Source organism: Ochotona princeps, chromosome 20 (genome assembly GCF_030435755.1).
Source record: "Ochotona princeps isolate mOchPri1 chromosome 20, mOchPri1.hap1, whole genome shotgun sequence".
In the NCBI taxonomy this organism is placed as follows: Eukaryota; Metazoa; Chordata; class Mammalia; order Lagomorpha; family Ochotonidae; genus Ochotona; species Ochotona princeps.
In genome coordinates this window covers 19,351,405-19,375,568 of record NC_080851.1, presented here as the reverse complement: position 1 = coordinate 19,375,568, position 24,164 = coordinate 19,351,405, and the positions used below count along the sequence as shown (strand labels likewise).

At 40.2% G+C, this 24,164-nt stretch overlaps 1 protein-coding gene across 1 annotated transcript in view; it reads left to right on the top strand.

Annotated features, from left to right (window-relative positions):
* Positions 1-5,613: 5,613 nt before the first annotated feature.
* The window catches only part of POU6F2 (POU class 6 homeobox 2), a 412,986-nt gene continuing 394,435 nt past the window's right edge, over positions 5,614-24,164 (top strand). The window contains exon 1 of the mRNA XM_036493686.2: positions 5,614-5,718. Within this exon, the coding sequence (XP_036349579.2) occupies positions 5,614-5,718 (105 nt within the window). The remainder of the gene's footprint in view (positions 5,719-24,164) is intronic.

Here is a 24,164-nt window from a genome sequence, read left to right as displayed (position 1 = left end):
CATCATTACAATCCAGGAAGCATTACTTAGTTATATCACTTTATTCTTATATCTAAGTTACTATTTGGGTACATACTTCTATAAGTGTCCTTTTTGTATTTCTAATCAGTACAACAGACCATCAATATATTCATCTATAAAATCGAGACTAAAAAATCAACCTCTGAGGCCAACCTGAGGGATAAATCTGTTAGATTTTTAATTTTTGTTTAATGATGTTCTATGTTAATGTAAGCATCATGGTTAGACTAGTGATGGGCTCAGGAAATCCCTTTTTGGTGTCCATAATTCTCAAAGCTTTTGCTTGTAGGACCTCTGTGTACTCTGGAATTATTCAGACTGCAAAGAGCTTTTGTTTTCATGGGATATACTTAACTGTACACACTGTATTGTGATTTAAAGCTAAGAATGTCAATATTTCTTACTAATTCATTTAACATAACATAGGTTTGATTAAAGGTAACTCGATTTTCCCAAAACAAAAGAAATACAAGGGTGGCACTGTTAGACTTTTTCAAGAAGACAGTTGAGTTTCCATGCCTGCTTCTGCATTTGGTCTGTTAGGAAGCCACATATCATTGGGAAGCAATAGGAAAACTCTGGCATATGTTCCTCGACCAGAGTCAAAAAGAACACCTTATTTTGGTACTGTCATGGGAAAGTTTTGCCTTCACATGCCATGAAAGGCCATTAGCAACCCATGGGTGATCTCAAACCACCTTGAAAACCACTGCAGTGTATCCTGTCATTAGTGGTGATGATTACTGATACTGTTATTGATATTGATTCTAGACAAGTCCCAAATAACAATGGGATTCCTAAAGCCACAGCTATGAGCAGTGAAGTTCTGAGAACGAATTTGGTTCTGTGAAAGTGTCTATTTTAAATTGTGTGTCTTTACAACAGTGGAAATAGATCTAAGTGCTGTCAATCTATCGACAAGAGGGACAGTGGAATTTAGTTTTTTTCAGACATGTGGAACTGTGGCCAGGAAATGAAGAAGAGAAAAAGTCCCCCTAGTGTACTGTGGCTGTAAGGAAACAGAGTATGTGTCTGCATGTGTGGCGAGAATTTTCATGAGAAATGATGGGTTCACATTTGGGCTCAGAAACCAAATTTGTCCAAGTGCGGTGAAATTTGGGAGCATTTCAGTGCCTTTCCCAAGCATACTTAGACAGAAGAAATAGATTCTAGATCAAAATGTGCACCTGTAACTTGAACATCTAATGAAAGGGAGACACTTGGCTCCTTGTGCTTTTCCAGCTTTTCTTTTTGAAGAAAAGATGACAAAGTCAGAGGTCGGATAATGCATTAGTATATTCACAAGTCTGCCTTGCCCAGAATCAGCTGTTCATTTAAAAGGCAATAACTTGTCACTGTTTCCCAGGGAAAAACCAGTGCTCCCAAACAATGCCATAGAGGGAACCTGAAAATCACTGATGTTCAGGAGTAACAGTGTTGTGGCTCGGCACTGACAAGCCTGTCTCCGTTCCACATCCCCGATCGGCACGCCTGCGTTTCTGCCCTCACCCTCGCTTTTAAAAACAATCTTCTTGCTTTCAGTACTTTTGCTGTCCTCACCATCACTAGAAATATGAAAATAAAAGCAGCAGAAGATCCCAGGGTACAGATTAGTGGAACTGGTCAATGTCCTATGGAAGTAAAAACTGTCTAATGTTGCCTGAGAAAACAGATGGTTGTTGAAAAGAGCGTTCCAGAGAAATGCTCTATAAAACTTGAAAGTCTAGACAAAAATGCAGCAAAAAATAGAGAAAGCAATGGATCATTCCAGAGGCTGATAGTGGCCAAATGAAATTCTGGGGGAAAGTGACCTTGAAAAAAGAGAACAGGAGTGAAGGAAAGACTGGCTGGCAAGGGAAGTCCACAAGAAGTCTCTCCTAACGTGGGTCAATGTTCTCTACATTCCTTTATACACCTGTCGTGTGGTTTGCATGTCAGCCCGGAAAAGCATGTGATGCCAGTCGGGTAGGTGCTGAGTCCCACATTGCAGAAAGTTCCCTGCCATGATGTATCATCTCAGAAGGCTGGAGTCAACTGGCCTCGGAAAGGCAGGGGTGGGCAGGCAAAGGGAAAGGAAAAGGAGTTGGAGGCATGATTTTTAACCTTTTAGAAGCCAGGGAGGTAGTTGGAACAAAAAAGAGGGGGTTTGAAGTGGGGAGTAGTGGAAAATATGTAGAAACAGTGACACTGTTGCAAGAAAACCGGGAGATTAACCCTCAAGCAGGAAGGTAGGTCATACAGAACTCAAGCAAATGGACATGTTAGATAGGTACAAATGGAAATACAGTAAATCCAGTAGAAGTGGGTCTTGTGAGTGAATCTTGTTTAACCTCTATCCATTATTATGATTATTATTTTTTGCTTTGGTCTTCGCATTGAAGAGGCATCTAAGAATTGGATCTTTTCAGACCCTCAGACATGGCATGCTGTTTGCCAGATACAAAGACACTTGGTCTTGGTCTCCAGTGCTGCGTTTCTCACTCACTGTCTTTTCTGGTTGAATGTTAAAATCCCTAGAACACTCCTGTCCTGAGAAGTTGAGGACTGGAGTTGGCTGGGCTCAGTGATGGGACCTTTCATGGTCCCATACATGTTTTACATCCAAAATACTATGTTGGGAAAAGGGCATGCCTAACTGTTGTGTGCCGCAAGGGAGAGAGGTCCTGCACAGTCATAAAAATGCATGATTTCACAGCAATTTTATGCGAAGGTGAGAGCAGAAGAGGTGGGTATGTCACTGAGGCAGCTCCCTTTCCGAACTACTATGATAGGAGTGGGAGCAAACATCAGTTGACATACCCCTGATCTCTCTCATTTGTTTTGCATTGCCCAAACCGTGAAAAGTTTCTGCCAATCACCCTGATGGAGAACAGATGGCTTCGCTCATGCTGTTCCCCTCACCCTGAATAGAAGCTGTCCTCAGTTTCCATCACAACCAAAATCCTTCCACCATCTGTCAGGAGTCTTCAATCCCCCAGCAAAATTCATCCTTCCTGCTTTTTGATCTGTAGTCCTCCCATACGAAAAAATAAGTAATGTGTTTGGCACTTGCAGAAAACACCTCCCCAAATCCTCAGCAGTCTCCTTGAGGGCTTAGGACCTTTGGGATAAGATAAAAACAATCCTCTGAGCAGTTGCTGCATTCCCAAGGCCACATCCTGTCCCAGGTAAGGGATCCAGGGGATGGGAGACAGTCTGAACTAAAACAAGCCAGCAGCTCCCATCTGCTGCAATCAAGCACCAGTCCCCAAAGGTAGATCGGGTGCACTTGTTTTATTCTTCCTTTTGAAGTCTGTGCTGTTTTGCTGTGTATCCAGCACTTAACACAGTTTGGCCACGGAGCCTGGACTCAGGACCCTTCGTTTGATTTTACCTGGCTCTGATTTCACCTGAATGTGAACTGCCTGGGGTTCCTAGGAGGTTCAAATTGTGTTCTTGTTAGTCTTGCTGCTGTTTTTTCAGACAGATCTATAGAATAGGACTCATCATACCCAGGTTGTTAAATGGACTGAAGGGATGCAGTGAAAAGTGTTTCCACAGATGCCAGTCCGGGGCCTCTTTGGTGCTGGACACTCATAATTCCTAGTCAATACAAACTGAGTGATCTGGGAAACCACCGCAGGGTGATCTTGGTCTGACCAGGATCTTCCATCTCGTCCTGCAACCTGGCCCTGGGGAGGTTACTCAGCAGGGGAGAGGTTGGGCCACTCCAGGAGGCTGCCGCGGTGAGGGGAAAATGCAGGCTGTGGAGACTGGCAGCGACCCCACCCGCATTGCACCCCTATGGTGCATAGCCCTGGTTCACCCCTCCCTCCTCGCCTCCCGCCCCCGACCTGTCTGTTCCTCCAGGACCCTAGAGTCCAAGTGTGCCTGGGTGGATGCCGCAGGGGAGTGCCTCAGCCTTTGTCCCATTCCAGGCAGAGGCTGGGCAGAGGCCTGGGATTGGCGCGCCCCTTCTCCGCAAACTCCCCTCTGTCCTGTCCCACAGAACCGGCTGCCTGCTGCATGCAGGAGCAGGTCCCCAAGGACCCATGGAGCAGGGGAGCCCCACTTGCCCTCTGCCAGCCGGCTGGTTCTGCACAAGTTTGGTTCAGTCCTCTTGGATCCCCACAGCTACCCGACTTCCTGTCTTCCTAGCTCCGTGGTCCTGGAGTGGCCCGCAGCTAAAGAGGCAGCGACTTGGGTGGGAACCAAGGGGTGTTTGAGTGCCTGGGCAGGGCTTGGTTCCTGGGGCGGGGGGCGGGGCGGGATACCCAGTGGAGGCGCACATGCTCTTTTGTCTGAAGGATGCTCTCTCTGTATCTTTTACAGAGAAACTGCTAATGAGAAGTCTATAAGACTTCAATCTTTCATTTTCTACAGAACTTAATTTTTTTCCTTATTTGAGGTTCCATTTAATTTTCCAGAGAAAATTCACAGCACTACATCTAAAATATACCTAGGAGAATGTTTTCTGTATTAAACATTTCTCACCACTCCCAACCTCTCCAGCTTAACACATGTTCTGAAGCTCAAAAAAAAAAAAAAAAAAAAAAAAGCCTGTTCTAGTGCCACAGTTTCTGGTAACACTTTCTGAAAAGTTAGGGAGAGTTCGCTTGAAGGACTCCAGGACTCCACTCCAGGGAAGTGGGCACACAGATGCAATCCGCGTTCAGGACACCATGGCATGAATGGTTTCTGCTAAGGGATTTGGGTTTCAGGCAGCAGTTTTGCAGTTTCTGTAGGATTGTCTTGAAGACCGTATTTTAATCTTCATCCTGAAAGGGTTAAGAAGCCCCTAGATTACATTCTTGTCTTACAGTAACTGCTCTCTGACACACGCATTAACAATCTCTTGTAGAGCACATGGGATCAAATAGCTTACACTGAAAAAAAAAGTTAAAATATTTGACATCATGTTTCTTCAATTTGGGTGAGCTGCAAGTAAATAATTTGTTAACCTTTTAGAAAATGAAGTTTAGTGACTACTATTTACACATTTTGAATATTTTATGTGTGACTGGTCAACACAGTTTACACAGATTGTGTAGACATCCATTTCCAATCGGCGAACATCTGTGTTACGTGACGGGTAACATTTCAAGCTTCCCTATAAAGGTGACTTCATATGAAACCGCAGAGATTACTGTGTATTGTCAAAAGGTCACTTGGAGATTTTGAAAATGAAATCACTAGGTTTGGCTTAGAAGTATGGCAACAAATCATAATTTGAAAAATGTACGTGGTGACATAAAAATCAAGGTTTCAGCAATCACTCCCATGAAATAGTTAATTTTGTTTTTCTCTTAAACATGGGTTTCTAAAGGCATTTGAAAAATCCTCCTAGGTTTGTTAAACCCTTAGCAGAAGATTACAGCCCCACGTTTTGTCTTTGGTGAATAGCTGTTTGTCTCACTTTATTTAGTTGGTATTGGATATTTGTCAATGTCATTTCATATCTACAGAAAATTCTTACGCTCTATGGAGGTAGTGAATGTGTGTGTGCGTGTCTGCCGGAGGTCACATGACAGTTTCATCCTATTTGGTGGAGCAGCTTGACTTTTTTCCCTCTTGCTTTTGGTGATGGTTGTGAGTATGGAAGTTGATTGACAGATGCATGCCAGAAACCCCCATTCTCCTTTTCAAAGACAACATATGATGGATTGCGATCTCTCAGCGCAGCAGGACACAGGGACCATGCAAGCTGTAATTGGTCAGGTATGGAGTCAGCCATTTCTCAACTCCCCTTTTTTTTCCACGAGGGTCTCACCATATGATTCACATAATTCATATTTACTGTACCATCTTTCTATCTGTATCTTCAGCTACCTGCCAGCATAGCACTCCAAGTACGAAAGGCAGAAGGCGCCCGGGAAATCTGGCTAGGAAACCTCCGCTTCAAACTTCACCGGTGCGGCTTTGCAACAAAAACTAAAATCACCACCACCCCCTCACCACACACACACACACACACACACACACACACACACACACACACACAGAAGAACACATCTACTGTGGGATTGGATGTAAATATTGGGGGGGGAGGGATATGTTAGGAATCTCTTATTTAGACTGTAATCTCTGGAAGAAGCCAAGAGTGAGAGAAGAATAAAGTCCATCTTTCCTAGATGGGAGGTAACATTTTTCTAATGCTGTCCAATCTTTTTACTTTGGCTGTATTTTTTTATCCCTCTTCCCTCCCACCCCCCTCCATGAGGAAAATAGAAACATACAAATGCATGTGCCTTGACTTCCACCCCCGGAGAATGTGTGATTGAGGCTGGGAAGTGTAGCGGGAATCCTGGCGGCTGCGGAGGGGCAGGCTGCAAATTAAACACTGCCACAATCTGAAAGGTCCAGGTGCTCTGCTGCCGCTTCCTAATGCAATCCAGCCCAACAGCTTTAATAAACAGCTCTATTTAGTTCCTCCTCCCGGTATCCAGGGAGGTGAACTGGTCCGGGGCTGCTGTGATGAAATGCCAGAAGAATCTCTCTCAGAGGCCTCCCCAGCTGATTTTTAGAGCTTTCCTCTTCTGTCGTCTTTGTCTTCCAAATGGGTCAGTGAGTCTTGCTCTTTCTGTTGGGTGCTTTCTGGGAAGTCGGTAGTTGATGCTTGTGTTTCAATGTTTGCCTTGTAAGCGAAATTGGAAGAGCAAAGGATCCTTGTATTTTCATTTGCCTTCAAATAACTGAAGTGGTGAAAGGAAGGAGAGTTGGCTGCTGCCGAAGGGTGATTTTTCTGACTATGATGGGGGTGGGGTAAGGAGCAGGAAGGATATATATATATATATATACACATATCTTCCTTTATTTTTTTTTGGTCATGTATTGCTGATTAAATCTTTCTGGATTTTCTGTGCATACTTGAATTATTAACTCATCAGTCAGAAGGTGGTGACGAATATTTATGAACTCTTAAAAAGTTTGGGTTTGTCTTGATTTGGAAAGTATGAAAAAACCAATCTGGCAAGGTGATGACATAAAATTTGTTTGCTGTATGTTAATAGCATGCTGGAAAATATACTGTCCTACTGTTGACAAAATTATAGCAAAGCACTTCAGGGTTCTGAAAGCACATGGTTTATTAATACCAGCATGCTTCATAATGTATTTTTAGATGGAAAATGTCAGATACATAATGCCATGTTTACATAGGCTTGCACTATTTTCAAAGAAGTAGATCTTGGTTTCCACAGAAAAATATTTTTAAAACTTTGAAGCTGGTTTTTGTTTTGCTGACAGGTATAAACTGGCATCTGTTGGCATGCATCTATGAAAAGAAAACATGCAAAATGATTTTATGTTCTATTAATACCTGTTTAAATGTTTACTGATAGGCAAGTGTGTATTAAATAGAGCTAAATAATTGTGGTGTAGGCAATGAAATACCCATTACAAACAGATAGTCTTTTTGTATGTAAATAAAACTTGCTTTGATAATTACGTTGTTCTGTTTAATAAAACTTTCCTGAAGGTGCCCTTTTGGTGTACCCAATAGCATATTATAGGAATTACTACTGTAAAAGAATTCTGTTTCAGTCCTAATTAAGAAACAGCTTTTCCTTTTGAATATGTTTCTGATGAAGAATCGGGAGAGATGCTTATAGCTTGTTATTCGCTAGCATTTATTGGAAATCAATTGTTAAGGCAAATACTTTAAAAGGTTCAGATAAATAAATACATTAAAAAAGACAATGCATTTTAAAGATCCTAGACTGAACTTCTAACTTCTTAGGGCTTGAAATTAGTTATTTTATTATTCAACTGTGTATTTTGTGTGCACCCTGTGTGATTTTTAAACACTTCCTAAGTCTAGGAACTATGCTTGTTACTGACTTGTTTATGAATACTTCGTAAATAGTTGCCTCAGAATAACCACATGTGTTTTGAAGATATTTCTCATAAATTATTTAAAAAAACTAATTGTTAAATTAGTAAAGTATAAAAGCAGTGGTTCTGATGATTCAATTTTCCATGCTAGACATGTACAAACTAGGATGTTATTTTTTTTTAATCTGATAGTGAAACAGCACGTATTCAAAGGGAAAGAAAAAACATGCTATCGTATCTGCATAGCATAAATACCAGAAAATCTAAATTACAGCCTATCTGTAAATATCAAAAGGTGGCATATACCTTTGGAATGAATGCATTTTGATTGTTAGAGCTCACATAAGTTTACTAAAATGGTTAATTCTGACAATAGTAATGATTACTTTCTAACAATAAGAAAAAGCAGAGGAGAATAATTTTCACTGTTTCATAGCTACTCCTAACCAGAAAGGGACGTTTTATTTTTCAGGTATGACAATTTAAATATTGTCCCCATTCAGCAGGTATGAACAGTTGCATTTGAGAACACTAATGTCTGTTTGTGCTTTATAAAATACACCTTAGAACTGTAATTGACTTTGTCCTTTCCTTTTTTCGTGTTCGGAGTCCTGCTCCTACATGACTTTGGGCCGGGGCACAAACATGGAATTTTAGTGCTGTTTTCCTTGGTGGACACTGAAGGATTCCCATGAAATATCCAGAGGTTTTTCCACTCCTCTGGGATGAGTAGCCACAGTGGCTTCCAGTGGAGGAAAAGAGACTTTGCTGTGTTGCTGGCGGTAAGCCAGCCTGTGGCTTCACAGAGTAGATGCTACTTACCCATGCCTTTCCCGGAGGATTTTCCCTCCCCCAAGAGAGCAATGAAGTGGTCCACTACCTGGAAGAACAAACTCCCTGCCTAATATATCAAGCTCAGAAACTCGGTTCATTCATACAAGTTTTAGAAATCAAACCAGATTTTTTTTGTGAGCAGTTTTTTTGTAGCAAGCTTTCTAACCCGTTGACTCAGAGTGGATTCTTAGCTTTCAGATGATGATTTTCAAATCGGTTCAAACTCCACGAGTGAGTTTGGATACTGTTTAAAAAAATGGAGACTTAAGTTTTCACCCATTATAGTCATTGGATGCTTATTGCATCTCGTCTTTCTTGCAAACCTGAGCTTGTGACAGATTAGTTTCAGTATTATACACCTCTTGTTTCTGTTTTGTTTTGTGTTTTTCCTCTCCCACACAGGGGTCACTGGGTACAATTCTTCTGAAACTGCTGTCCCTGGAGGACTTTGCCATCTTTCCATGCTTATGTGTGGGCCTGAGAGTCCAGGCTGGCTATGTATATCCATAGATTGACTCTCACAAATACTACAAAATAAAGGATATTAAATTAGTTAATAGAGCAGGCACATTGGCTAAAAATACTTATCTAGCATATTTGAGTTTGCTAGGAAAGAGAATGACAACTGGATCAAGTGTTCCTGAGTATACTGCCACTGACATTACTAAAAACTGATAGTGAACAGACTATGCATCCCACAAGGAGTCTCAAAATTCATGGGGAATGTATTTTATGAAAAAAAATGCATAGCTTTCCACATCTTTGCATAAAAATGAACTTCTAATTTTTCCAGAATTTTTAACATGCCCTTCCATTTTCTGGATAGCATTAAAAGGGAAATGGAAAGGATTTTCTATTTTCCTTTAGAATAATGCGTTTCTTGGCAAGGGGGATGCAATTCGGAGTGCTTTGTGGATGTTCTGGAGGAAGCAGATGCAGGTGTCTGAGACAGGGCTGAGGATATGTGCTAACAGGGTACTGCAGGCAACTTGAGTGCATTTGGCTTAACCAGACCTTAGGGCAGGTTTTCCCCTGGACATGGATATGTTGAAACACAAAATGACTTAATTGCTTTAATATCAATGTTATATTTTGTATTTGCTCATACTCTTGTTCTCAAAGGTAGTCCATGTGGCTTAAGCCCATTTTGCTTAGCTAGAAATGTGCAGAGCTGACCTGAGATGTACATTGCCTTGGGAGAAGGTTCCTGGAAGAGTGTAAATGGCATTCTTGTAGATTGTGTGCCATTTACCTAGACTCATTTTCATGCTCTCCACAAAAAGGAACACCGGGTACCTAAGCCAGACGTAACTACCCCTACTCTAAAACAGAAGTTGCTCTGGGGGCATGAATGTCTGTTTTAAAGCTAGGACAGTTCTTCAGTTAATTTATGTGAGGGCAGGAAATTACTACTGCTTAATTTAAACTGAAAGTACTTCCCACACCGAGGATTTATAGATGGAAAGGTATTGGGAACATAAAAACTTATTAAGGAGTCTTCTTAGTAAAAAGATGTTTTGGTCTGTGCCATAATCACTGGAGTCAAATTTGTAATTACTGACCCTGAAATAATCGCTTAATGTTCCACTAACAAGAAAGTTTGATGTCTAACTTATGCCTATTAGGTGCTTACAGTTTTGTTACCTTTAGAATATTTTCAAGCTGAACTAGTTATTTAAGTTGTAAAACTGGGGAAGTGGGATTTTAGCCTTGTTGCTAAGATATCCACATCCTAACACCATAGAAACTTGGGTTTGATTCCTGGCTCTGCTTCTGCTTCTGAATTTCTGCCAGTGCAGATCCTGGAAAGCAGCAGTGATAACCCAAATTATGGGTCACCTGCCATCCACGTGGAAGATCTAGAATGAGTTCCTGGCTTCCAGTTTTGGCCCTGACCCAGTCATGGTCACTGCACTCATTTGAAGAGTGAGCCAGCAAAGGGAGGCACTCTTGTCCTCCAAATACATTGATGAAAAAAGCTTTTAGGTTTTTTTTTTTAATAAAATCTGATATTGTGATAATGCTACAGTGATGTTAATCAAAATATCAAACAAGCAGTTTATGAAGTTTCTCAATTTTAAGATTAATGAATGGGACCATCTTCAAGTATGACTATCAGTGTTTAAAAATTGAAAGCTTTAGGGTTTCTACTCTACATTTACAGTAAGGTTACCATAATCCTTAAATGGAAATGCCTGTGAGAAAATTTTCATGTACTTAGCTTCCTATGGATACAATCTATACTACTGAAGTTTAGCAAAATAAGGCATTATGTTTGCTATGTGAACTACTCAGAATAAAGTGTCCTTCTTTATAATATTAGAATTGAATAGACATGCCTCATATTGAGAAACTTCTCAGTTGTTCAAACACTTGATGATGTAAAAAGTTGTGAACTAAAGAGCAAATATAAAAATCAAAGTAACCAACTGCAATGAGATAATCTGATCACTAAAATTGTATTTTGATCGATCAGTAATTGGAATTGGGATTTACTTGTTCTAAATCTCCGATGTTCATTTACATTCTTCTGCCTTCCTCTGTTCCCTCTCCCTCTTCTTCCCTTTTGCCTTTTTATAAGTTAAATGTTGTGTTCAACAGAGTAAGTCATGTCTTGTTTTGTGAGCAGATTGCTCTGTTGAAATAAACTGTCTTAAACTGATCCAAAATTGTAATCAAGATCTGTAGCAATTTTGATTTTGTGCATATTTATTTGAAGACAGCATTTGAGTTCTACAGCATTTCAGTAGGAATTCACTTTTCCACTTTGTTCTTCCTAACTCTGCAATATGAGTCAGTTATAGTGAAAATCACTGGATTTTTAAGTATCTTTCTAGTTTGCCCTAAGCTTGTAATAATTTTTGAAAACCCCATCTATAAATAACCATTGTTCTAGGCTAATACTTCTTGTAAATCTAAAGTCACCCTGTTTAAGTACCAGCAGAATGACTGAACACCTTTGATTATGTATAGTAAGTGAAATTATGGGTTTTAAAACACTTTATTTTTCATGTTGGCCAGCTTTTAAGAAAAAGCATTTTGTTCTATTGCTAGCTTTTAGCACCCCCATGATAGGAAGGACTTTTTCCTCAAAGGACGGAGATTAGCTGCTGACACTGGGCTGTGATTCCAGGTGAACTGCATCCTTGCTCCCATCAGCAGCACTTTTCTAATCATAAGATCAAGAGAAAAAAATTGAGGATCAACAGAATATTCTAAATTTCACCTATTTTCAGTTTTGATCCCCAGGGAGTGGATTATTCCAGTAGGAAGAAGTAGCCACATGATTTCCAGCTGTCCTAGGGTCAGAAATGCAAATACATATGTTGACACCTGTAATAGAAAGGATGTAGCCACTCAAATGTGTCTCTCCTTCCACTGTCATTTCTCCATCAGACTTCTTTTTCTTTTCCACTATAATCCAGAGCTGGTTCAATGAGTAATAACCGGAAAGTGAACCTTTGTGGGCTGTCCAGGCAGCAAATAGCACTGGAAAGAGACAAGACCTCAAACAAAACAGTAGCAGAAACCTCAGTGTACTTGATTCTTAGTATTTCTGCTGAGCTATTGTATAAGTTAATTGCATCTCATCTAGTAAATTATGAGATGAACAGTTAAATACTTGAGTACAAAAATAAAAATAAAAAATTCCGGTGATACAGGGAATCCTTGTGCTATTCAAAGATTTCAAAATTAAAGAATGCTTTTAATTTACTGGAACAGGTTATCAGAGTTCAGTACTTTGATGCTGTAAGGCAGCATGTTGCAATAGATATTTTAGGGGATTCATATGATATGGAAGGTATATTTTTTGATAAATTCGATATTTAGAAAATTCCTGACACCTAAAAACTTAGAGAAGCAGGTATACTTAAAAAAAAGGTTATCTATGAAATGGTGATTTATAGCATTGATTAGAAAAACTAGAGCAAACTATTGTGTGTGTGTGTGTGTATACACACACTTTATATATATATATGTACATATATATAAACTTATTGGAAGGCAGAGTTGCAGAGAGGGAGATTGAGAAATAAAAGATTTCTCCCATTCCCCCATGTTATGAATGGTTCATTTCCTCAAATTGCTGTACCAGCTGGGGCTGGACCATGCCAAAGCCAGGAGCCAGAAACTCCATCAGGGTCTCTGACGTGGGTAGCAAGAGTCCAAGTACTTGGGCTGTCTTCTATTACTTTCGCATATACATCAGCAGGGAGCTAGATTGGAAGTGGAACAGCCAGTACGGAAACAAGTATTCCTATGAGATACTCATATGGATACTCATTATGGAATGAGGCTCTAAGGAAGTGCTTCTGGACAAGTTCGATGCCAATTAGAAAGCTTAATTTTCCACCTAATTTTCACAAGATTTACTTAGTCATTTGAAAGGCAGTGTTACAAAAAAGGAGAGAGAAACAGCTCTCCATCTACCAGGTTTACTGCCTGCATGGCTACATTGGCCCAGACTAAACTAGGTCTAAGTGAGAATCCAGGAGCTGGAACCAGGTCTCCTATGTGAATGGCAGGAATTCAAGTACTGGGGCCATTTTCTGTTATTTCTTCAGGTTTATTAGCAGAAAGCTGAACTGGAAGCAGAGCAGAGGAAACTCAAACCAGGAACCCAATATGTGATAAAGCATTTAGGTAGTGACTTAACCCAGTCTTTCACAATGCTGGCTCCCATGTACATATTTTTAAATGAAACACTTACTTGCCTAGAGTGTGGAACAAATAATGTCCTAACATAGGGTTATGGATTCTATAAGCCTTGAATAATACATCTTCTGTTCCCTTCCTCTGAAATGGAGGTCTAACCTGAGCAAGAATGAAGCCAGACACACGGCACTGGACTGGTACCCCAAGCTTGTTTCAGACATACCTACTTACTTTTGAAATCCTTAAATAATACTAAATAAGTTAACACTTTTGGGGGTGAGTTGGGACAAATGTAAGATGCTGTTTAATGTGCATGGATAAGGCAAGAACATCAAATGTATTTCACTTACTGCCAGTCCTCATGATTCATCCTTATAGTCTGGGCAAACCACGGTCTCCGAGCTGAAAACAATTTTATCCAGTTTTTTTTTTCTTATAAAAAAACAGAATGTTCCAGCTTGGATCTTATATCCTTAGGGTTACAATATTGAATTCTGAATTGGGAAACTTAATCTTGCAGCCAGATTTGACACGATGCTGCTTGAACAGAGGGCAGAAGTGATGATCGTGGGATGAAATGCCCCCTAGGTCAGAATTTGGGAAGAAGAGATTTTTGTGGAAATTTGGCTGCGATCTAAAACCCCCAAAGTTGAGATTCTCTCTTTAGGTTAGTAGATGGCATTCGATTTAAAGGTAGAACTTTCCCTTATTTGTGTTCCCTCTTTTAAATCTTTCCATAGCAGATTAAGGTATCTTCTTAAAAAACACATCTTTGGTATATTTTAATGAATTCTGATAAATGTGTCTGTAGTAACATTCAAAAGATTTCTGGGACCAAAGATTAGTGTTGTTACTAGAGCCCAAAACAGTTATGTTTTTTTCTCTGGTAAAATCTTAATGCTAAATACAAGAACTAAAATTACATTTTAAAAAATTTTTCTATTTGTAAGCAAATCTTTTCAGGGACATATTGGGACTCTTAATTGACTGGGATGATATTCTACCAGCTCTAACTTTGGACCAGAAATGGTCTCCCCAAGAAACTGTTCAACCCATCTGGACAATAAGTAGCTGAACTCTATGTTTGGTATATGTTTGCAAAGAAAGAATCTTGATTGAATTTGAACTGTAATACTGCACCAAGGTGGAGGAATCCACCAGAGGGGAGGGGCGTGGGGAGGTGTGGGGGGATTCCCAGAGCCTATGAAACTGTCACATAATGCATAATAATTAATTTAAAAAAGTAAAAAAAAAATTAAAAAAAACCCAAACTCTAATGATACAAGCACACTTCAGACACTTAGGAAATGCTTGATTACTTAACTTTAAAAAATCTAAAAATAGTTTAAGTCTGTCTTCAGTTTTAGTACATGGAAGTCATGGTAGGTGACACCTGTTTCTACTAGAGTACTCAAGAGCATGGAAGGAGACTTGGTAATTTTCAAATCACAACTATATTGTAGAAATTGGAGTTTCATGGGTGATCTGTGTATTGCAAAAAGATGAATATTGTGGTTACTCTTTCCAAAACTGGACTGCATGTTTATATCCCTTTTAGAGATACTATTTACGTGTGCTGTGACGTCAGTTGGGTTTGGTTTCTCTCCACCATTGCCCATGAAATAGAATTTAAACCGCTAGTGCAGGCAGAGGGTAGAACATCCAAGCAAGACTGACAGAACACGAACACGAATCTTACATGCACATGATTGAAGCAAGCTGCTTGGTAGACTCTTGTGAGTCTTCTTGAATTTTTTATTAAAAATTATAGGAGTCATGCATGCCTACAGCAAGCAATTTCAACAACACAGAAGAGCATAAGTTGAAAAGGGAAGCACCCTTTATTCTGTTCTCTGTGAACAACTGTTAGCTATTTTTTATTTATCCTTCTAGAAATTGTGTCTATAGGCTTAAACCTAGAAAATCTTTATACTTATCAAATAGATAAGTATTATATATAGTTATGCAACATACTCTCACATTTTCAAAACATATCTAAGCATGTTACATTTTTATCATAAGATCTGACTTTCTATGTCTAGTCTCTGCTATGGCTATGTAATTTCTTTTTTTTAAAAGATTTTAAATGGAAATGCAGATTTATGGAGAAGGAGATACAAAGATCTTGTGTTGGCTCACACCCCAAGTGGCTGCATGTCCTGACCCGAGCTGATCCAAAACCAGGAGCCAGGAGTTTCCTCTGGTATCCAACACGGGTGCAGGGTCCCAAGGCTTCTGGCTGTCCTCGACTGTTTTCCCAAGCCACAAGGGGGGAGCTGGATGGGAAGCAGACCAACCAGAACACAAACTGGCACGGATGTGGGATCCTAGTGCATGCAAGGTGAGGATTTAGCCACTGAGCCATCGTGCAGGGCCCAGCTTCCAGAATTCTAAATGGAGTTTGCTTTACTGAAAGGACTCCTAAATAGTGTCTCCTAAGAGAGGATGAAGCTTAATGTTAAAAAACAGACAAAAAATGTTTATGCCAGCAGAAAACACATTTGCTGCTTACATGTTTGGCCAATTAAAACAGCAATATGATATTTGGTAACAGATGTGAGAATGAGAGAAAATGACTTTAAGGAGCCAGTTCTTAGGAGTATTACAATTTAAAATCTGTTTGTTCCAAGCTACAATCACGGTTGAATAAAAATGTTTGACTTTATTTTCTTTCATGGCCCTCAATGCTGTTTGTTCAGGTAATTGACATAGATGTATGTTTCCAATGCCTGATTCAGTTAGTTTACCTAGATCAGTGAAAAGGAGGACAGAAGAAATTCATGGTAATTAATGTCAGTTAAATTTCTGTTTTCTGTATTTCATATTGTCAGACCAATCCTTCAACCCTGATTCACAAGTTAAATCATGCTGTCGGCAGAAAGGCTGAATGAAAACTAGTCAGACATGGCTTTTGAATTCTAATACTTAAGGGTTTTGATACATATGCAAAATGTGTATTTAAATATTTCAGAGAACGTGGGAAGTCATGTTTTCTGTTTCTTTTTGGATATGTCTCTGCTCCTTCACCTTCATCACGTTATCTCATTAACTAAGAAGAAGGTGAATGAGAACAGTCATTGAAATCTGTATCTGAACGAAAGTGAAAGTTTGCACGGAGTGTGGCATCTTCACCTGCACGGATGTGCAGTTGTTTTAGTAGAGCTACCTATTAGGCGGATACTGTGTCTCTCCTTTCCTGATCTTTCCTCCAGATTCCAGGATAAGTATGCTAGGAAGCTGTCCTGCTTTGTCCTATAAGTTTAAAAGTAGGTGGCTCCATCATTGGCTCAGAACAGACTCTCCAAAACGGGTTGCAGAGACTGCCTTTGGTATTGGCCATTTCATTTCAGATCCACATCCGCACATTGGGTACAAATCCATTAGTCATAAGTCAACAGAGGCATGGACAGAACATACTTTCTTTCATGAGTGTGTGTCTGTTTCCCTCAGAATTTAGTAAACTTTGCTGATATTTGCAATGATGTTTAATGATAAATTGCTTTTTTTTTTTCATCCAGAAGATGGCTAAATATTTATCCATCCCCAGAACAGCCACATTGGTAATAAGCTGCCAATTAGTGAGCACTTGCCAAGTGTGAGGCACTTCACAAGCATGATTTAATCCTTGTGAGAGGACTTTAAAGTAGACCTGTTATCTCCAATGTACTAAGAAGTTGGGGTTAATGAAATCGGGCAAGTCATACAGCCAGGTTAGTGGACACGCTAAGATTTGGCCTAAGAGCTTTTAACTCCTTAATCGTACGCAGACAACAGAACTGAAACATGACCCTGTGTATTAACTGTAGGAAGTTTGGTTCCTAGTGTCCTCTTTTCGTGGAACAGATTTAATGACAGAATGTCTCGTTTTTTTCCTTCTCCTTTTTCTTCATCTCCTTTTCCTAAGAATCTGTGGTTCCTCTTGGGTTCTATATATGGGAAGCATACTGTTGTCAGTAATACAAGGGGTCTTCAAAAACTCTATCAAAGCTGCATATTATAGAAAGATGTATGCATTTGAAATACCTTCTGCAGTAAAATAAAGTAACCTTTCAATTCTGTTTTCAATGCACTTTTTGGAGTACATTTATTTCTGTTGTAATCTGGCCCTCTATAGTGTCCCAGAGGATAATTATTTTATTAAATATCAAACAACAGAATGGTGAGTGGAAGGATGGAAGAGGTCAGAGTTCCTTCTTAGCTTCCACCAAAAGAGCTGCTCCTAACTGAACAAGGGGTTGCTGAAGCCACAAAGAGTCAGTTTCCTAACATTGCATGAGATTTGCCTTAAGGCACAGCAGACCTTGAGTAGATGGGCCTGTTGCACTGCTCTGAGTCCGAGGAACACATTTCCAGTAGACAGCTCTAGGAATGTCTGAAAATTCATATTGATGGTGGAATCCAAGTAATTCCAACATATACCATCAAACTCTTACTGTTTCTTTAATATTTTAACTGATAAAATTAATCAGTCACTTATCTATCCTGTAACTGACATTGTCTGTATCTGGAGTCAGAGTATTAAATTTAGAAGATATATGCTCTCTCAATCTGTCACAGAATGTTAACTGGATTCTAGTCATTTGCAGGTTCATCAGTACTTCTAAGTGTATCTTTATGAGCTAATTACATTTTTATAATTAACCACTATCATGATGGGAAGTTAAGGATTCTTAAGAATTTTCTTAGCTCAATTTTGGAAAGCTGTCTTGTGATGTTTTTGCTGTTTCAATTTCCATGATTTTTGATTTAAATAAATGGCATATTTTATACTGCGTATCTGTTGGTATGTGAATTCTTCCTGTAAAATGACCTTTTATGCATTTATCCAAGGGATAGACGTGCAGTTGACACAAGTCTTTGTTTCTACCCAGAAGTTGGAAATTTTCATAAAGTGTTTATCTTAACTGTAGTGATACATTACAAATATTGAGGCCACAGAGGCTTTATTCTTAAAATATCTGGGCCAACCTCCTGTATATATGGCGATGAGACGATAACCATGTGGTGAAAGGAACAGCCATGTTCTCCCACAACATACTTACTGCTTTGGAGCATCAGAAGGGACCATGATGCTTGGTAAAGACTGTATCCTGCCCTGCCCTGAGCCTGTAATCCACTGCATTGCACCTACATCTGTCCCCACAACAACTACACAGCCAGAGGAAGGAGCCACAGTATTGTTTAAACAGTTGTCTTGAGTCTTGATGACATCCCTTGCAGGAGAAGTAGTGTGGGAAATCGGGCTGAGCCCGATAAGAGGGAATTAAAGTTTGGGCATGTGCTGAAATACAAGACAATAGACTGCGTGCACTAGTCTATGAACTCCTCTCTTCAGTAGTTCCTAATGTTTGTTCTTCTGGTTAGGTTCAATCTTTGTCAGAAATGGATTCTTCAAATGCTGAAGGCAAGAAGCAGTTTGACTTCTTGTTTTATTGGCTGAAAGTTGGTGTATTAAGTTGATACCATGTCACAAACCAGAGGCTTAAATTATACCCATGACAAAACTGAACATAAAAACGTACCCCCGACCCACCAGTTTTTAAGTTTAGGAAAAATTATGTCGTACATTAGTTAAAAAATGAATAAGTATTTCACGCATTCATTTTATTCTACTGGAGTTTAAGTAAGACTATAATTCATGAGTTTAATTTTCATTTTATGTAGTTGATCCAAAACTATATTTTAAATCTGTAGCCAAATAGTCTTGTGAGTAAGTCTTCTTATTTTCTTGTATTTTACTTTAAGAACCTATTGAGGGGCCGGGCGGCGTGGCCTAGCGGCTAAAAGTCCTCACCTTGAAAGCCCCGGGATCCCATATGGGCGCCGGTTCTAATCCCGGCAGCTCCACTTCCCATCCAGCTCCCTGCTTGTGGCCTGGGAAAGCAGTCGAGGACGGCCCAAAGCTTTGGGACCCTGCACCCGCGTGGGAGACCCGGAAGAGGTTCCTGGTCCCGGCATCGGATTGGCGTGTACCGGCCCGTTGCAGCTCACTTGGGGAGTGAAACATCTGATGGATGATCTTCCTCTCTGTCTCTCCTCCTCTCTGTATATCCGGCTTTCTAATAATAATAAAACATCTTTTTTTTTTTTAAAAAAAAAGAACCTATTGAGAAATTTTGGTGACGTGAACCAACCCATTCACCTAAGGTTTCTGTCTGGACATGAAAGTATGTCCTTTCCTCACTTTTGATTTTAATATTTCTGTTTTCAAGAAAAGATAGTATACATTATATCTCAATATGAGTATGGAAAATGTTAAAAATTATTGAATCAAAATTTCAAAGAGATTGTATACTAAAAATGAAATATTGATTTTTAGAAGAGTGATGTACATAACTGATAGCTGTGTTTCAAGCTAGAAGTCTATCATATTAAAGCATGAAAAAAGAGAAACCTTTTCCGGCCAGCAGGGGTAGGTAATATATGAAGGTTAAGTGGAGGTTCCTCAGAGGGACAGGGTTAGACTCATGATTCTAAAACCAATCTGAAGGAATGTCTGTCTGACATCTGACCTGAAACTGACCCACTGACGTTTGAACTACAGGATTTTATACACATACATACACCTCCCCTCCACACGTGAATGTTTCATAATTTTCCCACAATACAGGGAAATCTTTATCTTTTCATAAGAGGCCAAGGCTTAGGCAACCTCTACAGTTCTTCAAAATGGATCTGTAAATGTGGAAGTCCATGGAAGAGGAATATGCCTGGTTCTGAGAGTGTTTTTAGAATATTAGGACTCTTGGTGGACAAGAAAGGATAACGTGTTCTCACAGGGTTGCTCTCCCTCTATACGCAAATTTAGCTCCAGTCACTCCTTAGTACGTTTTATTGTTCTAGGTCGTAGCCATTTTTGTTGTTGTTGTTGTTTATCTCTGAAGTACTTTTCCCACTTGGTTGACCTAATCCTTTTTATGCAGAGTCTCTCAAAAGTTAAGAAATAGGCAAAACTTTGAATTTGTTACTGAAAAATTTTTGTTTTCAATTCTCAAGATTTGGATTAAGATCATACTATCCCTTTCCAGAAGAATGGGAACTCTACATGGGTGTGGTGCATAGATGGGGTAGAGATGGATAGGATCCAGAGTGGGATGGAGCAGGCATGGGTAGCTGCACAGCTGAGTGGGAAAGCCAGGTGAGGGATGGACAGATTTCCTACGATAGTGTTATATGCTGTGGGTATGAGGATTGGTTACTGGAAGGCCCCAGAGGAGACAGGAAAAGAAGGGAGAAGGAAAAACAAAAGGGGTCTTGATTCTGTAGGTGCTAGAGGAGGAAGAGATAATTTTACATGGAAGAACAAGGAAAATCTGGTTAAGGGGGCAAGGATGCAAGGTTGCTCAGAAACAATGTGATTGTTTATTGATTCCAGGGGACAGGTATGGAGTAGGCCTACAAGGTTTACATGTGACATTAAAAGGTTCAAGGGAAATGAAAATAAAACATAGGCTTATTTTATACAAAAAAGCTCTTAATGAGAGGGGTCTTTAAGTAGCTTATGAAAATGCATACTATGAAAAACTATGAATTTGAAAAATTTTTGCACCAAAAATAGTTTGTTACTCTTTTCATGAACTTTAGAATCCCTCTTGTGCATGAATTCTCTTTATAGCTTCCTCACTGGGGTTATTGGACAGAGCTGGAGTGTGGGTACCCCAGCAGAGGCCTTCTGAGTGAAGAATGGGTGTGTGGGTGCAGCATCTGGCTGCCTCCATCTTGTTTCCCTCCTTTCCTATTCTCCACTACTTTCATGCCTCTTCCTGATTCACCCCTCTTCACGTCATACCTGTACTGTACTATCGGTGCCTTAAAATCCCATTCCAATTCCTGATGCCCTCAATGCCCCCCTAAATCCTCATAATCTGCCAGTTTTTAAAAACTGACTTTTATTGAAAAGTCAGATTTACAGAGAGAAGGGGAAACAGAAAGATCTTCCATCTGCTGCTTCATTCCCCAAATGGCCTCAATGGCTGGAACTGAGCTGATCTGAACCCAGGAGCTTCTTCAGGGTCTCCCATGTGGGTGCAGGGTCCTAAGGCTTTGGTGCATCCTCCACTGCTTTCCAAGGCCACAAACAGGGAGCTGGATGGGAAGTGGAACAGGCTGGACACAAACTGGCATGCATATGGGATCCTGGCTCACTCAAGGTGAGGATTTAGCTGCTTGGGCCATTGTGCCTGCTGCTTTGAACTGAATTTTGCTGATGCTCCCTGCCCTGTGTTGACTCGGTGCACTCTCACACCAGGTGCAGGATATTTGCCATAGGACACAGCTTTGAGTATTTTTTCCTGGTTCTATGTCATTCAATGGGTTATAGACTTGGTCTCACCTCCCCACCCCAGGTTTGCTTATCTTCTTTTTCTTCTCTTCATTCAGATTCCAAATTGCTCAGATACTTTACTCATCACTTCTCCAAAACATCTGAAGTTTCTTTTTTCCAGCATTTGTGTTTCTGTCACAATTTCTGTTTACGTAAATTCTGTCCATCCTTTTGAGGCAACACTTCCTCTGAAAATCCTGCACCTGTCTGCCTGCCTGAACAAGTCTGGCCTCCTCTGAGCCTTAGAACCTGTTTTGCAGCACTGTATTTTATTCCTGACACCCCCAACCACCACCCGTGATGACCTTTGGGGTTCATCCTTTGCGTATCCTGTTGATGCCAAATATTCTTTGTACTTGTCCTAAGGTTGATTAAGGGCATGACCTGGGATCTAGACCTGGTGAGCACAAATGTTTGGTAGCAAATGAGAAAGAATCCATTCATTCAGTGTGTTAACTGGGTATGTTAACCAAAATTTCAAGTTCTGGGATGCAGCATGCCAGATGTTACAGAACTGAGGGCAGGTATAGATGTGTGGAAGGAGATATGGTGAGGCTATTGTTCTCTGAAGAAGCATGGAGTTTCTGCAGTTGTAGAAGTTATAAGAGATTATCAAGTCCAACTGATGCAAGACTACTGCTTTAACTCTGAGATGAACTAATTTGATCAAGGTTGATGACCAACCTGGCTGAGTGCCCATTCTTTGGGCACTTTCTTCATAGCTGTTAGGCCATCCATGACTGGTCACTAAGAATGAGATCTTGTTGGTTTAGAAAAATGGGAAAAACTGGGTCCGGTGCAGTGGCCTAGTGGCTAAAGACTGTGCCTTTTATGCACCAAGATCCCATATAGGAACAGTTCATGTCTGGCTGCCCCACTTCACATCCAGCTCCTGGTTTGTGGCCCAAAGCCTTGGGGCCCTGCACCTGCATTGGAGAGACCTAGAAGAAGCTCCTGGCTCCTGGCTCCTGGCTTTGGATTGGCTCAGTTCTGACCGTGGCGGCCACTTGTGGGGACAATCAGCATAAGGAGGATCTTCATCTCTGTCTCTCCTTATCTCTGTAAATCTGCCTTTCCAATAAAAATAAATAAATAAATCTTAATGGGAAAAACAAATTTTTTTCATTGCAAAGTTTTCTCTGGCTGTCTTACAAATGATCAAGGCTTTTCTGCTCCCATTCGTCCCTTTTCATCCTTTCCAGGGGCCCTGTCCACAATCATGTGGACAATGCTTAAGATATGTGCTGCTCTGCTGTTCTTTCTAGTTACAAATGACTGGTGACAAACCTTAGACCTTGAAACTTCCACAGGTTAGAGTGGTAGAGATAGTCTTCCTCCGTGTTCGTCAGGTTTGTTGTCCTTGAACTGTGTACTTGAGTGCTTACAGCTCCTGTGTGATTACTGGTGCCCCGCTTGCAGTGACAGATGCTTTTTTTATATATAAAAAACCATACCTATATCTAGATGTATATGTACTCTGATATTTATTGGCATGTCTGGGATATACAGATAACATTAAGGCACAAAAATGTGTGGCTATATTTACTAAAATAAATACAAGTATTCTAAAATATGTTAGTGTCGTTATATCCATATTTATTTGAGAGACAGACAGATTGCAAGCTTCCAACAGCCGGCGCATTCCCCAAATGCCTGCAATGTCTGAAGCAAGACAGGACTAAAGTCAAGAGCTGTAATTCAATTCAGGCCTCCCCAGTTAGCGACAGGAACCCAGTGAGTTGTACCATCACAGCTGCCATCCAGAGGCTCCCTTGATGGGCAACAGACTCAGATAGAACCAGGAATTGAACCAAGGCTGTCTGATGTGGGACATGTGTGTCTTAAACATCTGAAATATTTTTTGTGGAAGGCAATTTTAGGAAAATTTAAGCTCTGAAGATTTATGTTAATTGTGTTACTTGTTAAGAGGGTGAGCTGGGGAAGGCCTAGGCATAAAAAACAGATGACCACATTATGCCTAGAAACACTACAGCAGAAAACAGCTGTGGACATTCTACAGTTGGCTAGAAGAGAGGGAACCCTGGATTTGAAATAGTGAGTAGTTAGGGGTGGATTCCAGTAGCATTTCCATTTTATAGGTTTCTGCACTTAACATTTGAAAAGTGTGAAATCTACCCTTAGCCACAGAGGGCAGAATTGCCTCATACTTTATAGAATTACAAGGTCCCAGTGGACGTATTTAAGTTCCTGCAGGCAGAGACAGTATTTTCCTACAGTCTTCAGCACAGTGCTTTTCCACATAGTAGGCACTCAATGAAGATTTGTCAAGTGTATGAATGCTCAGGGCTTCCATAAAGACATGATCCAAGGCTGTTTCAGGTGGTTCGTACTCTATTTTTTTTTTTATCGCCGTTTAGAGCTTACTGCTCCCATAGCAGCAATAGCTTGTATCCCTCAAGCATGTGTAGTATTTAGTATTTTGGTATGTGGTGTCAACTTTCATGTCCTAATATAGTTTATATGTAACTGCTTATGTTACAGTCGATGTGGGACTCAT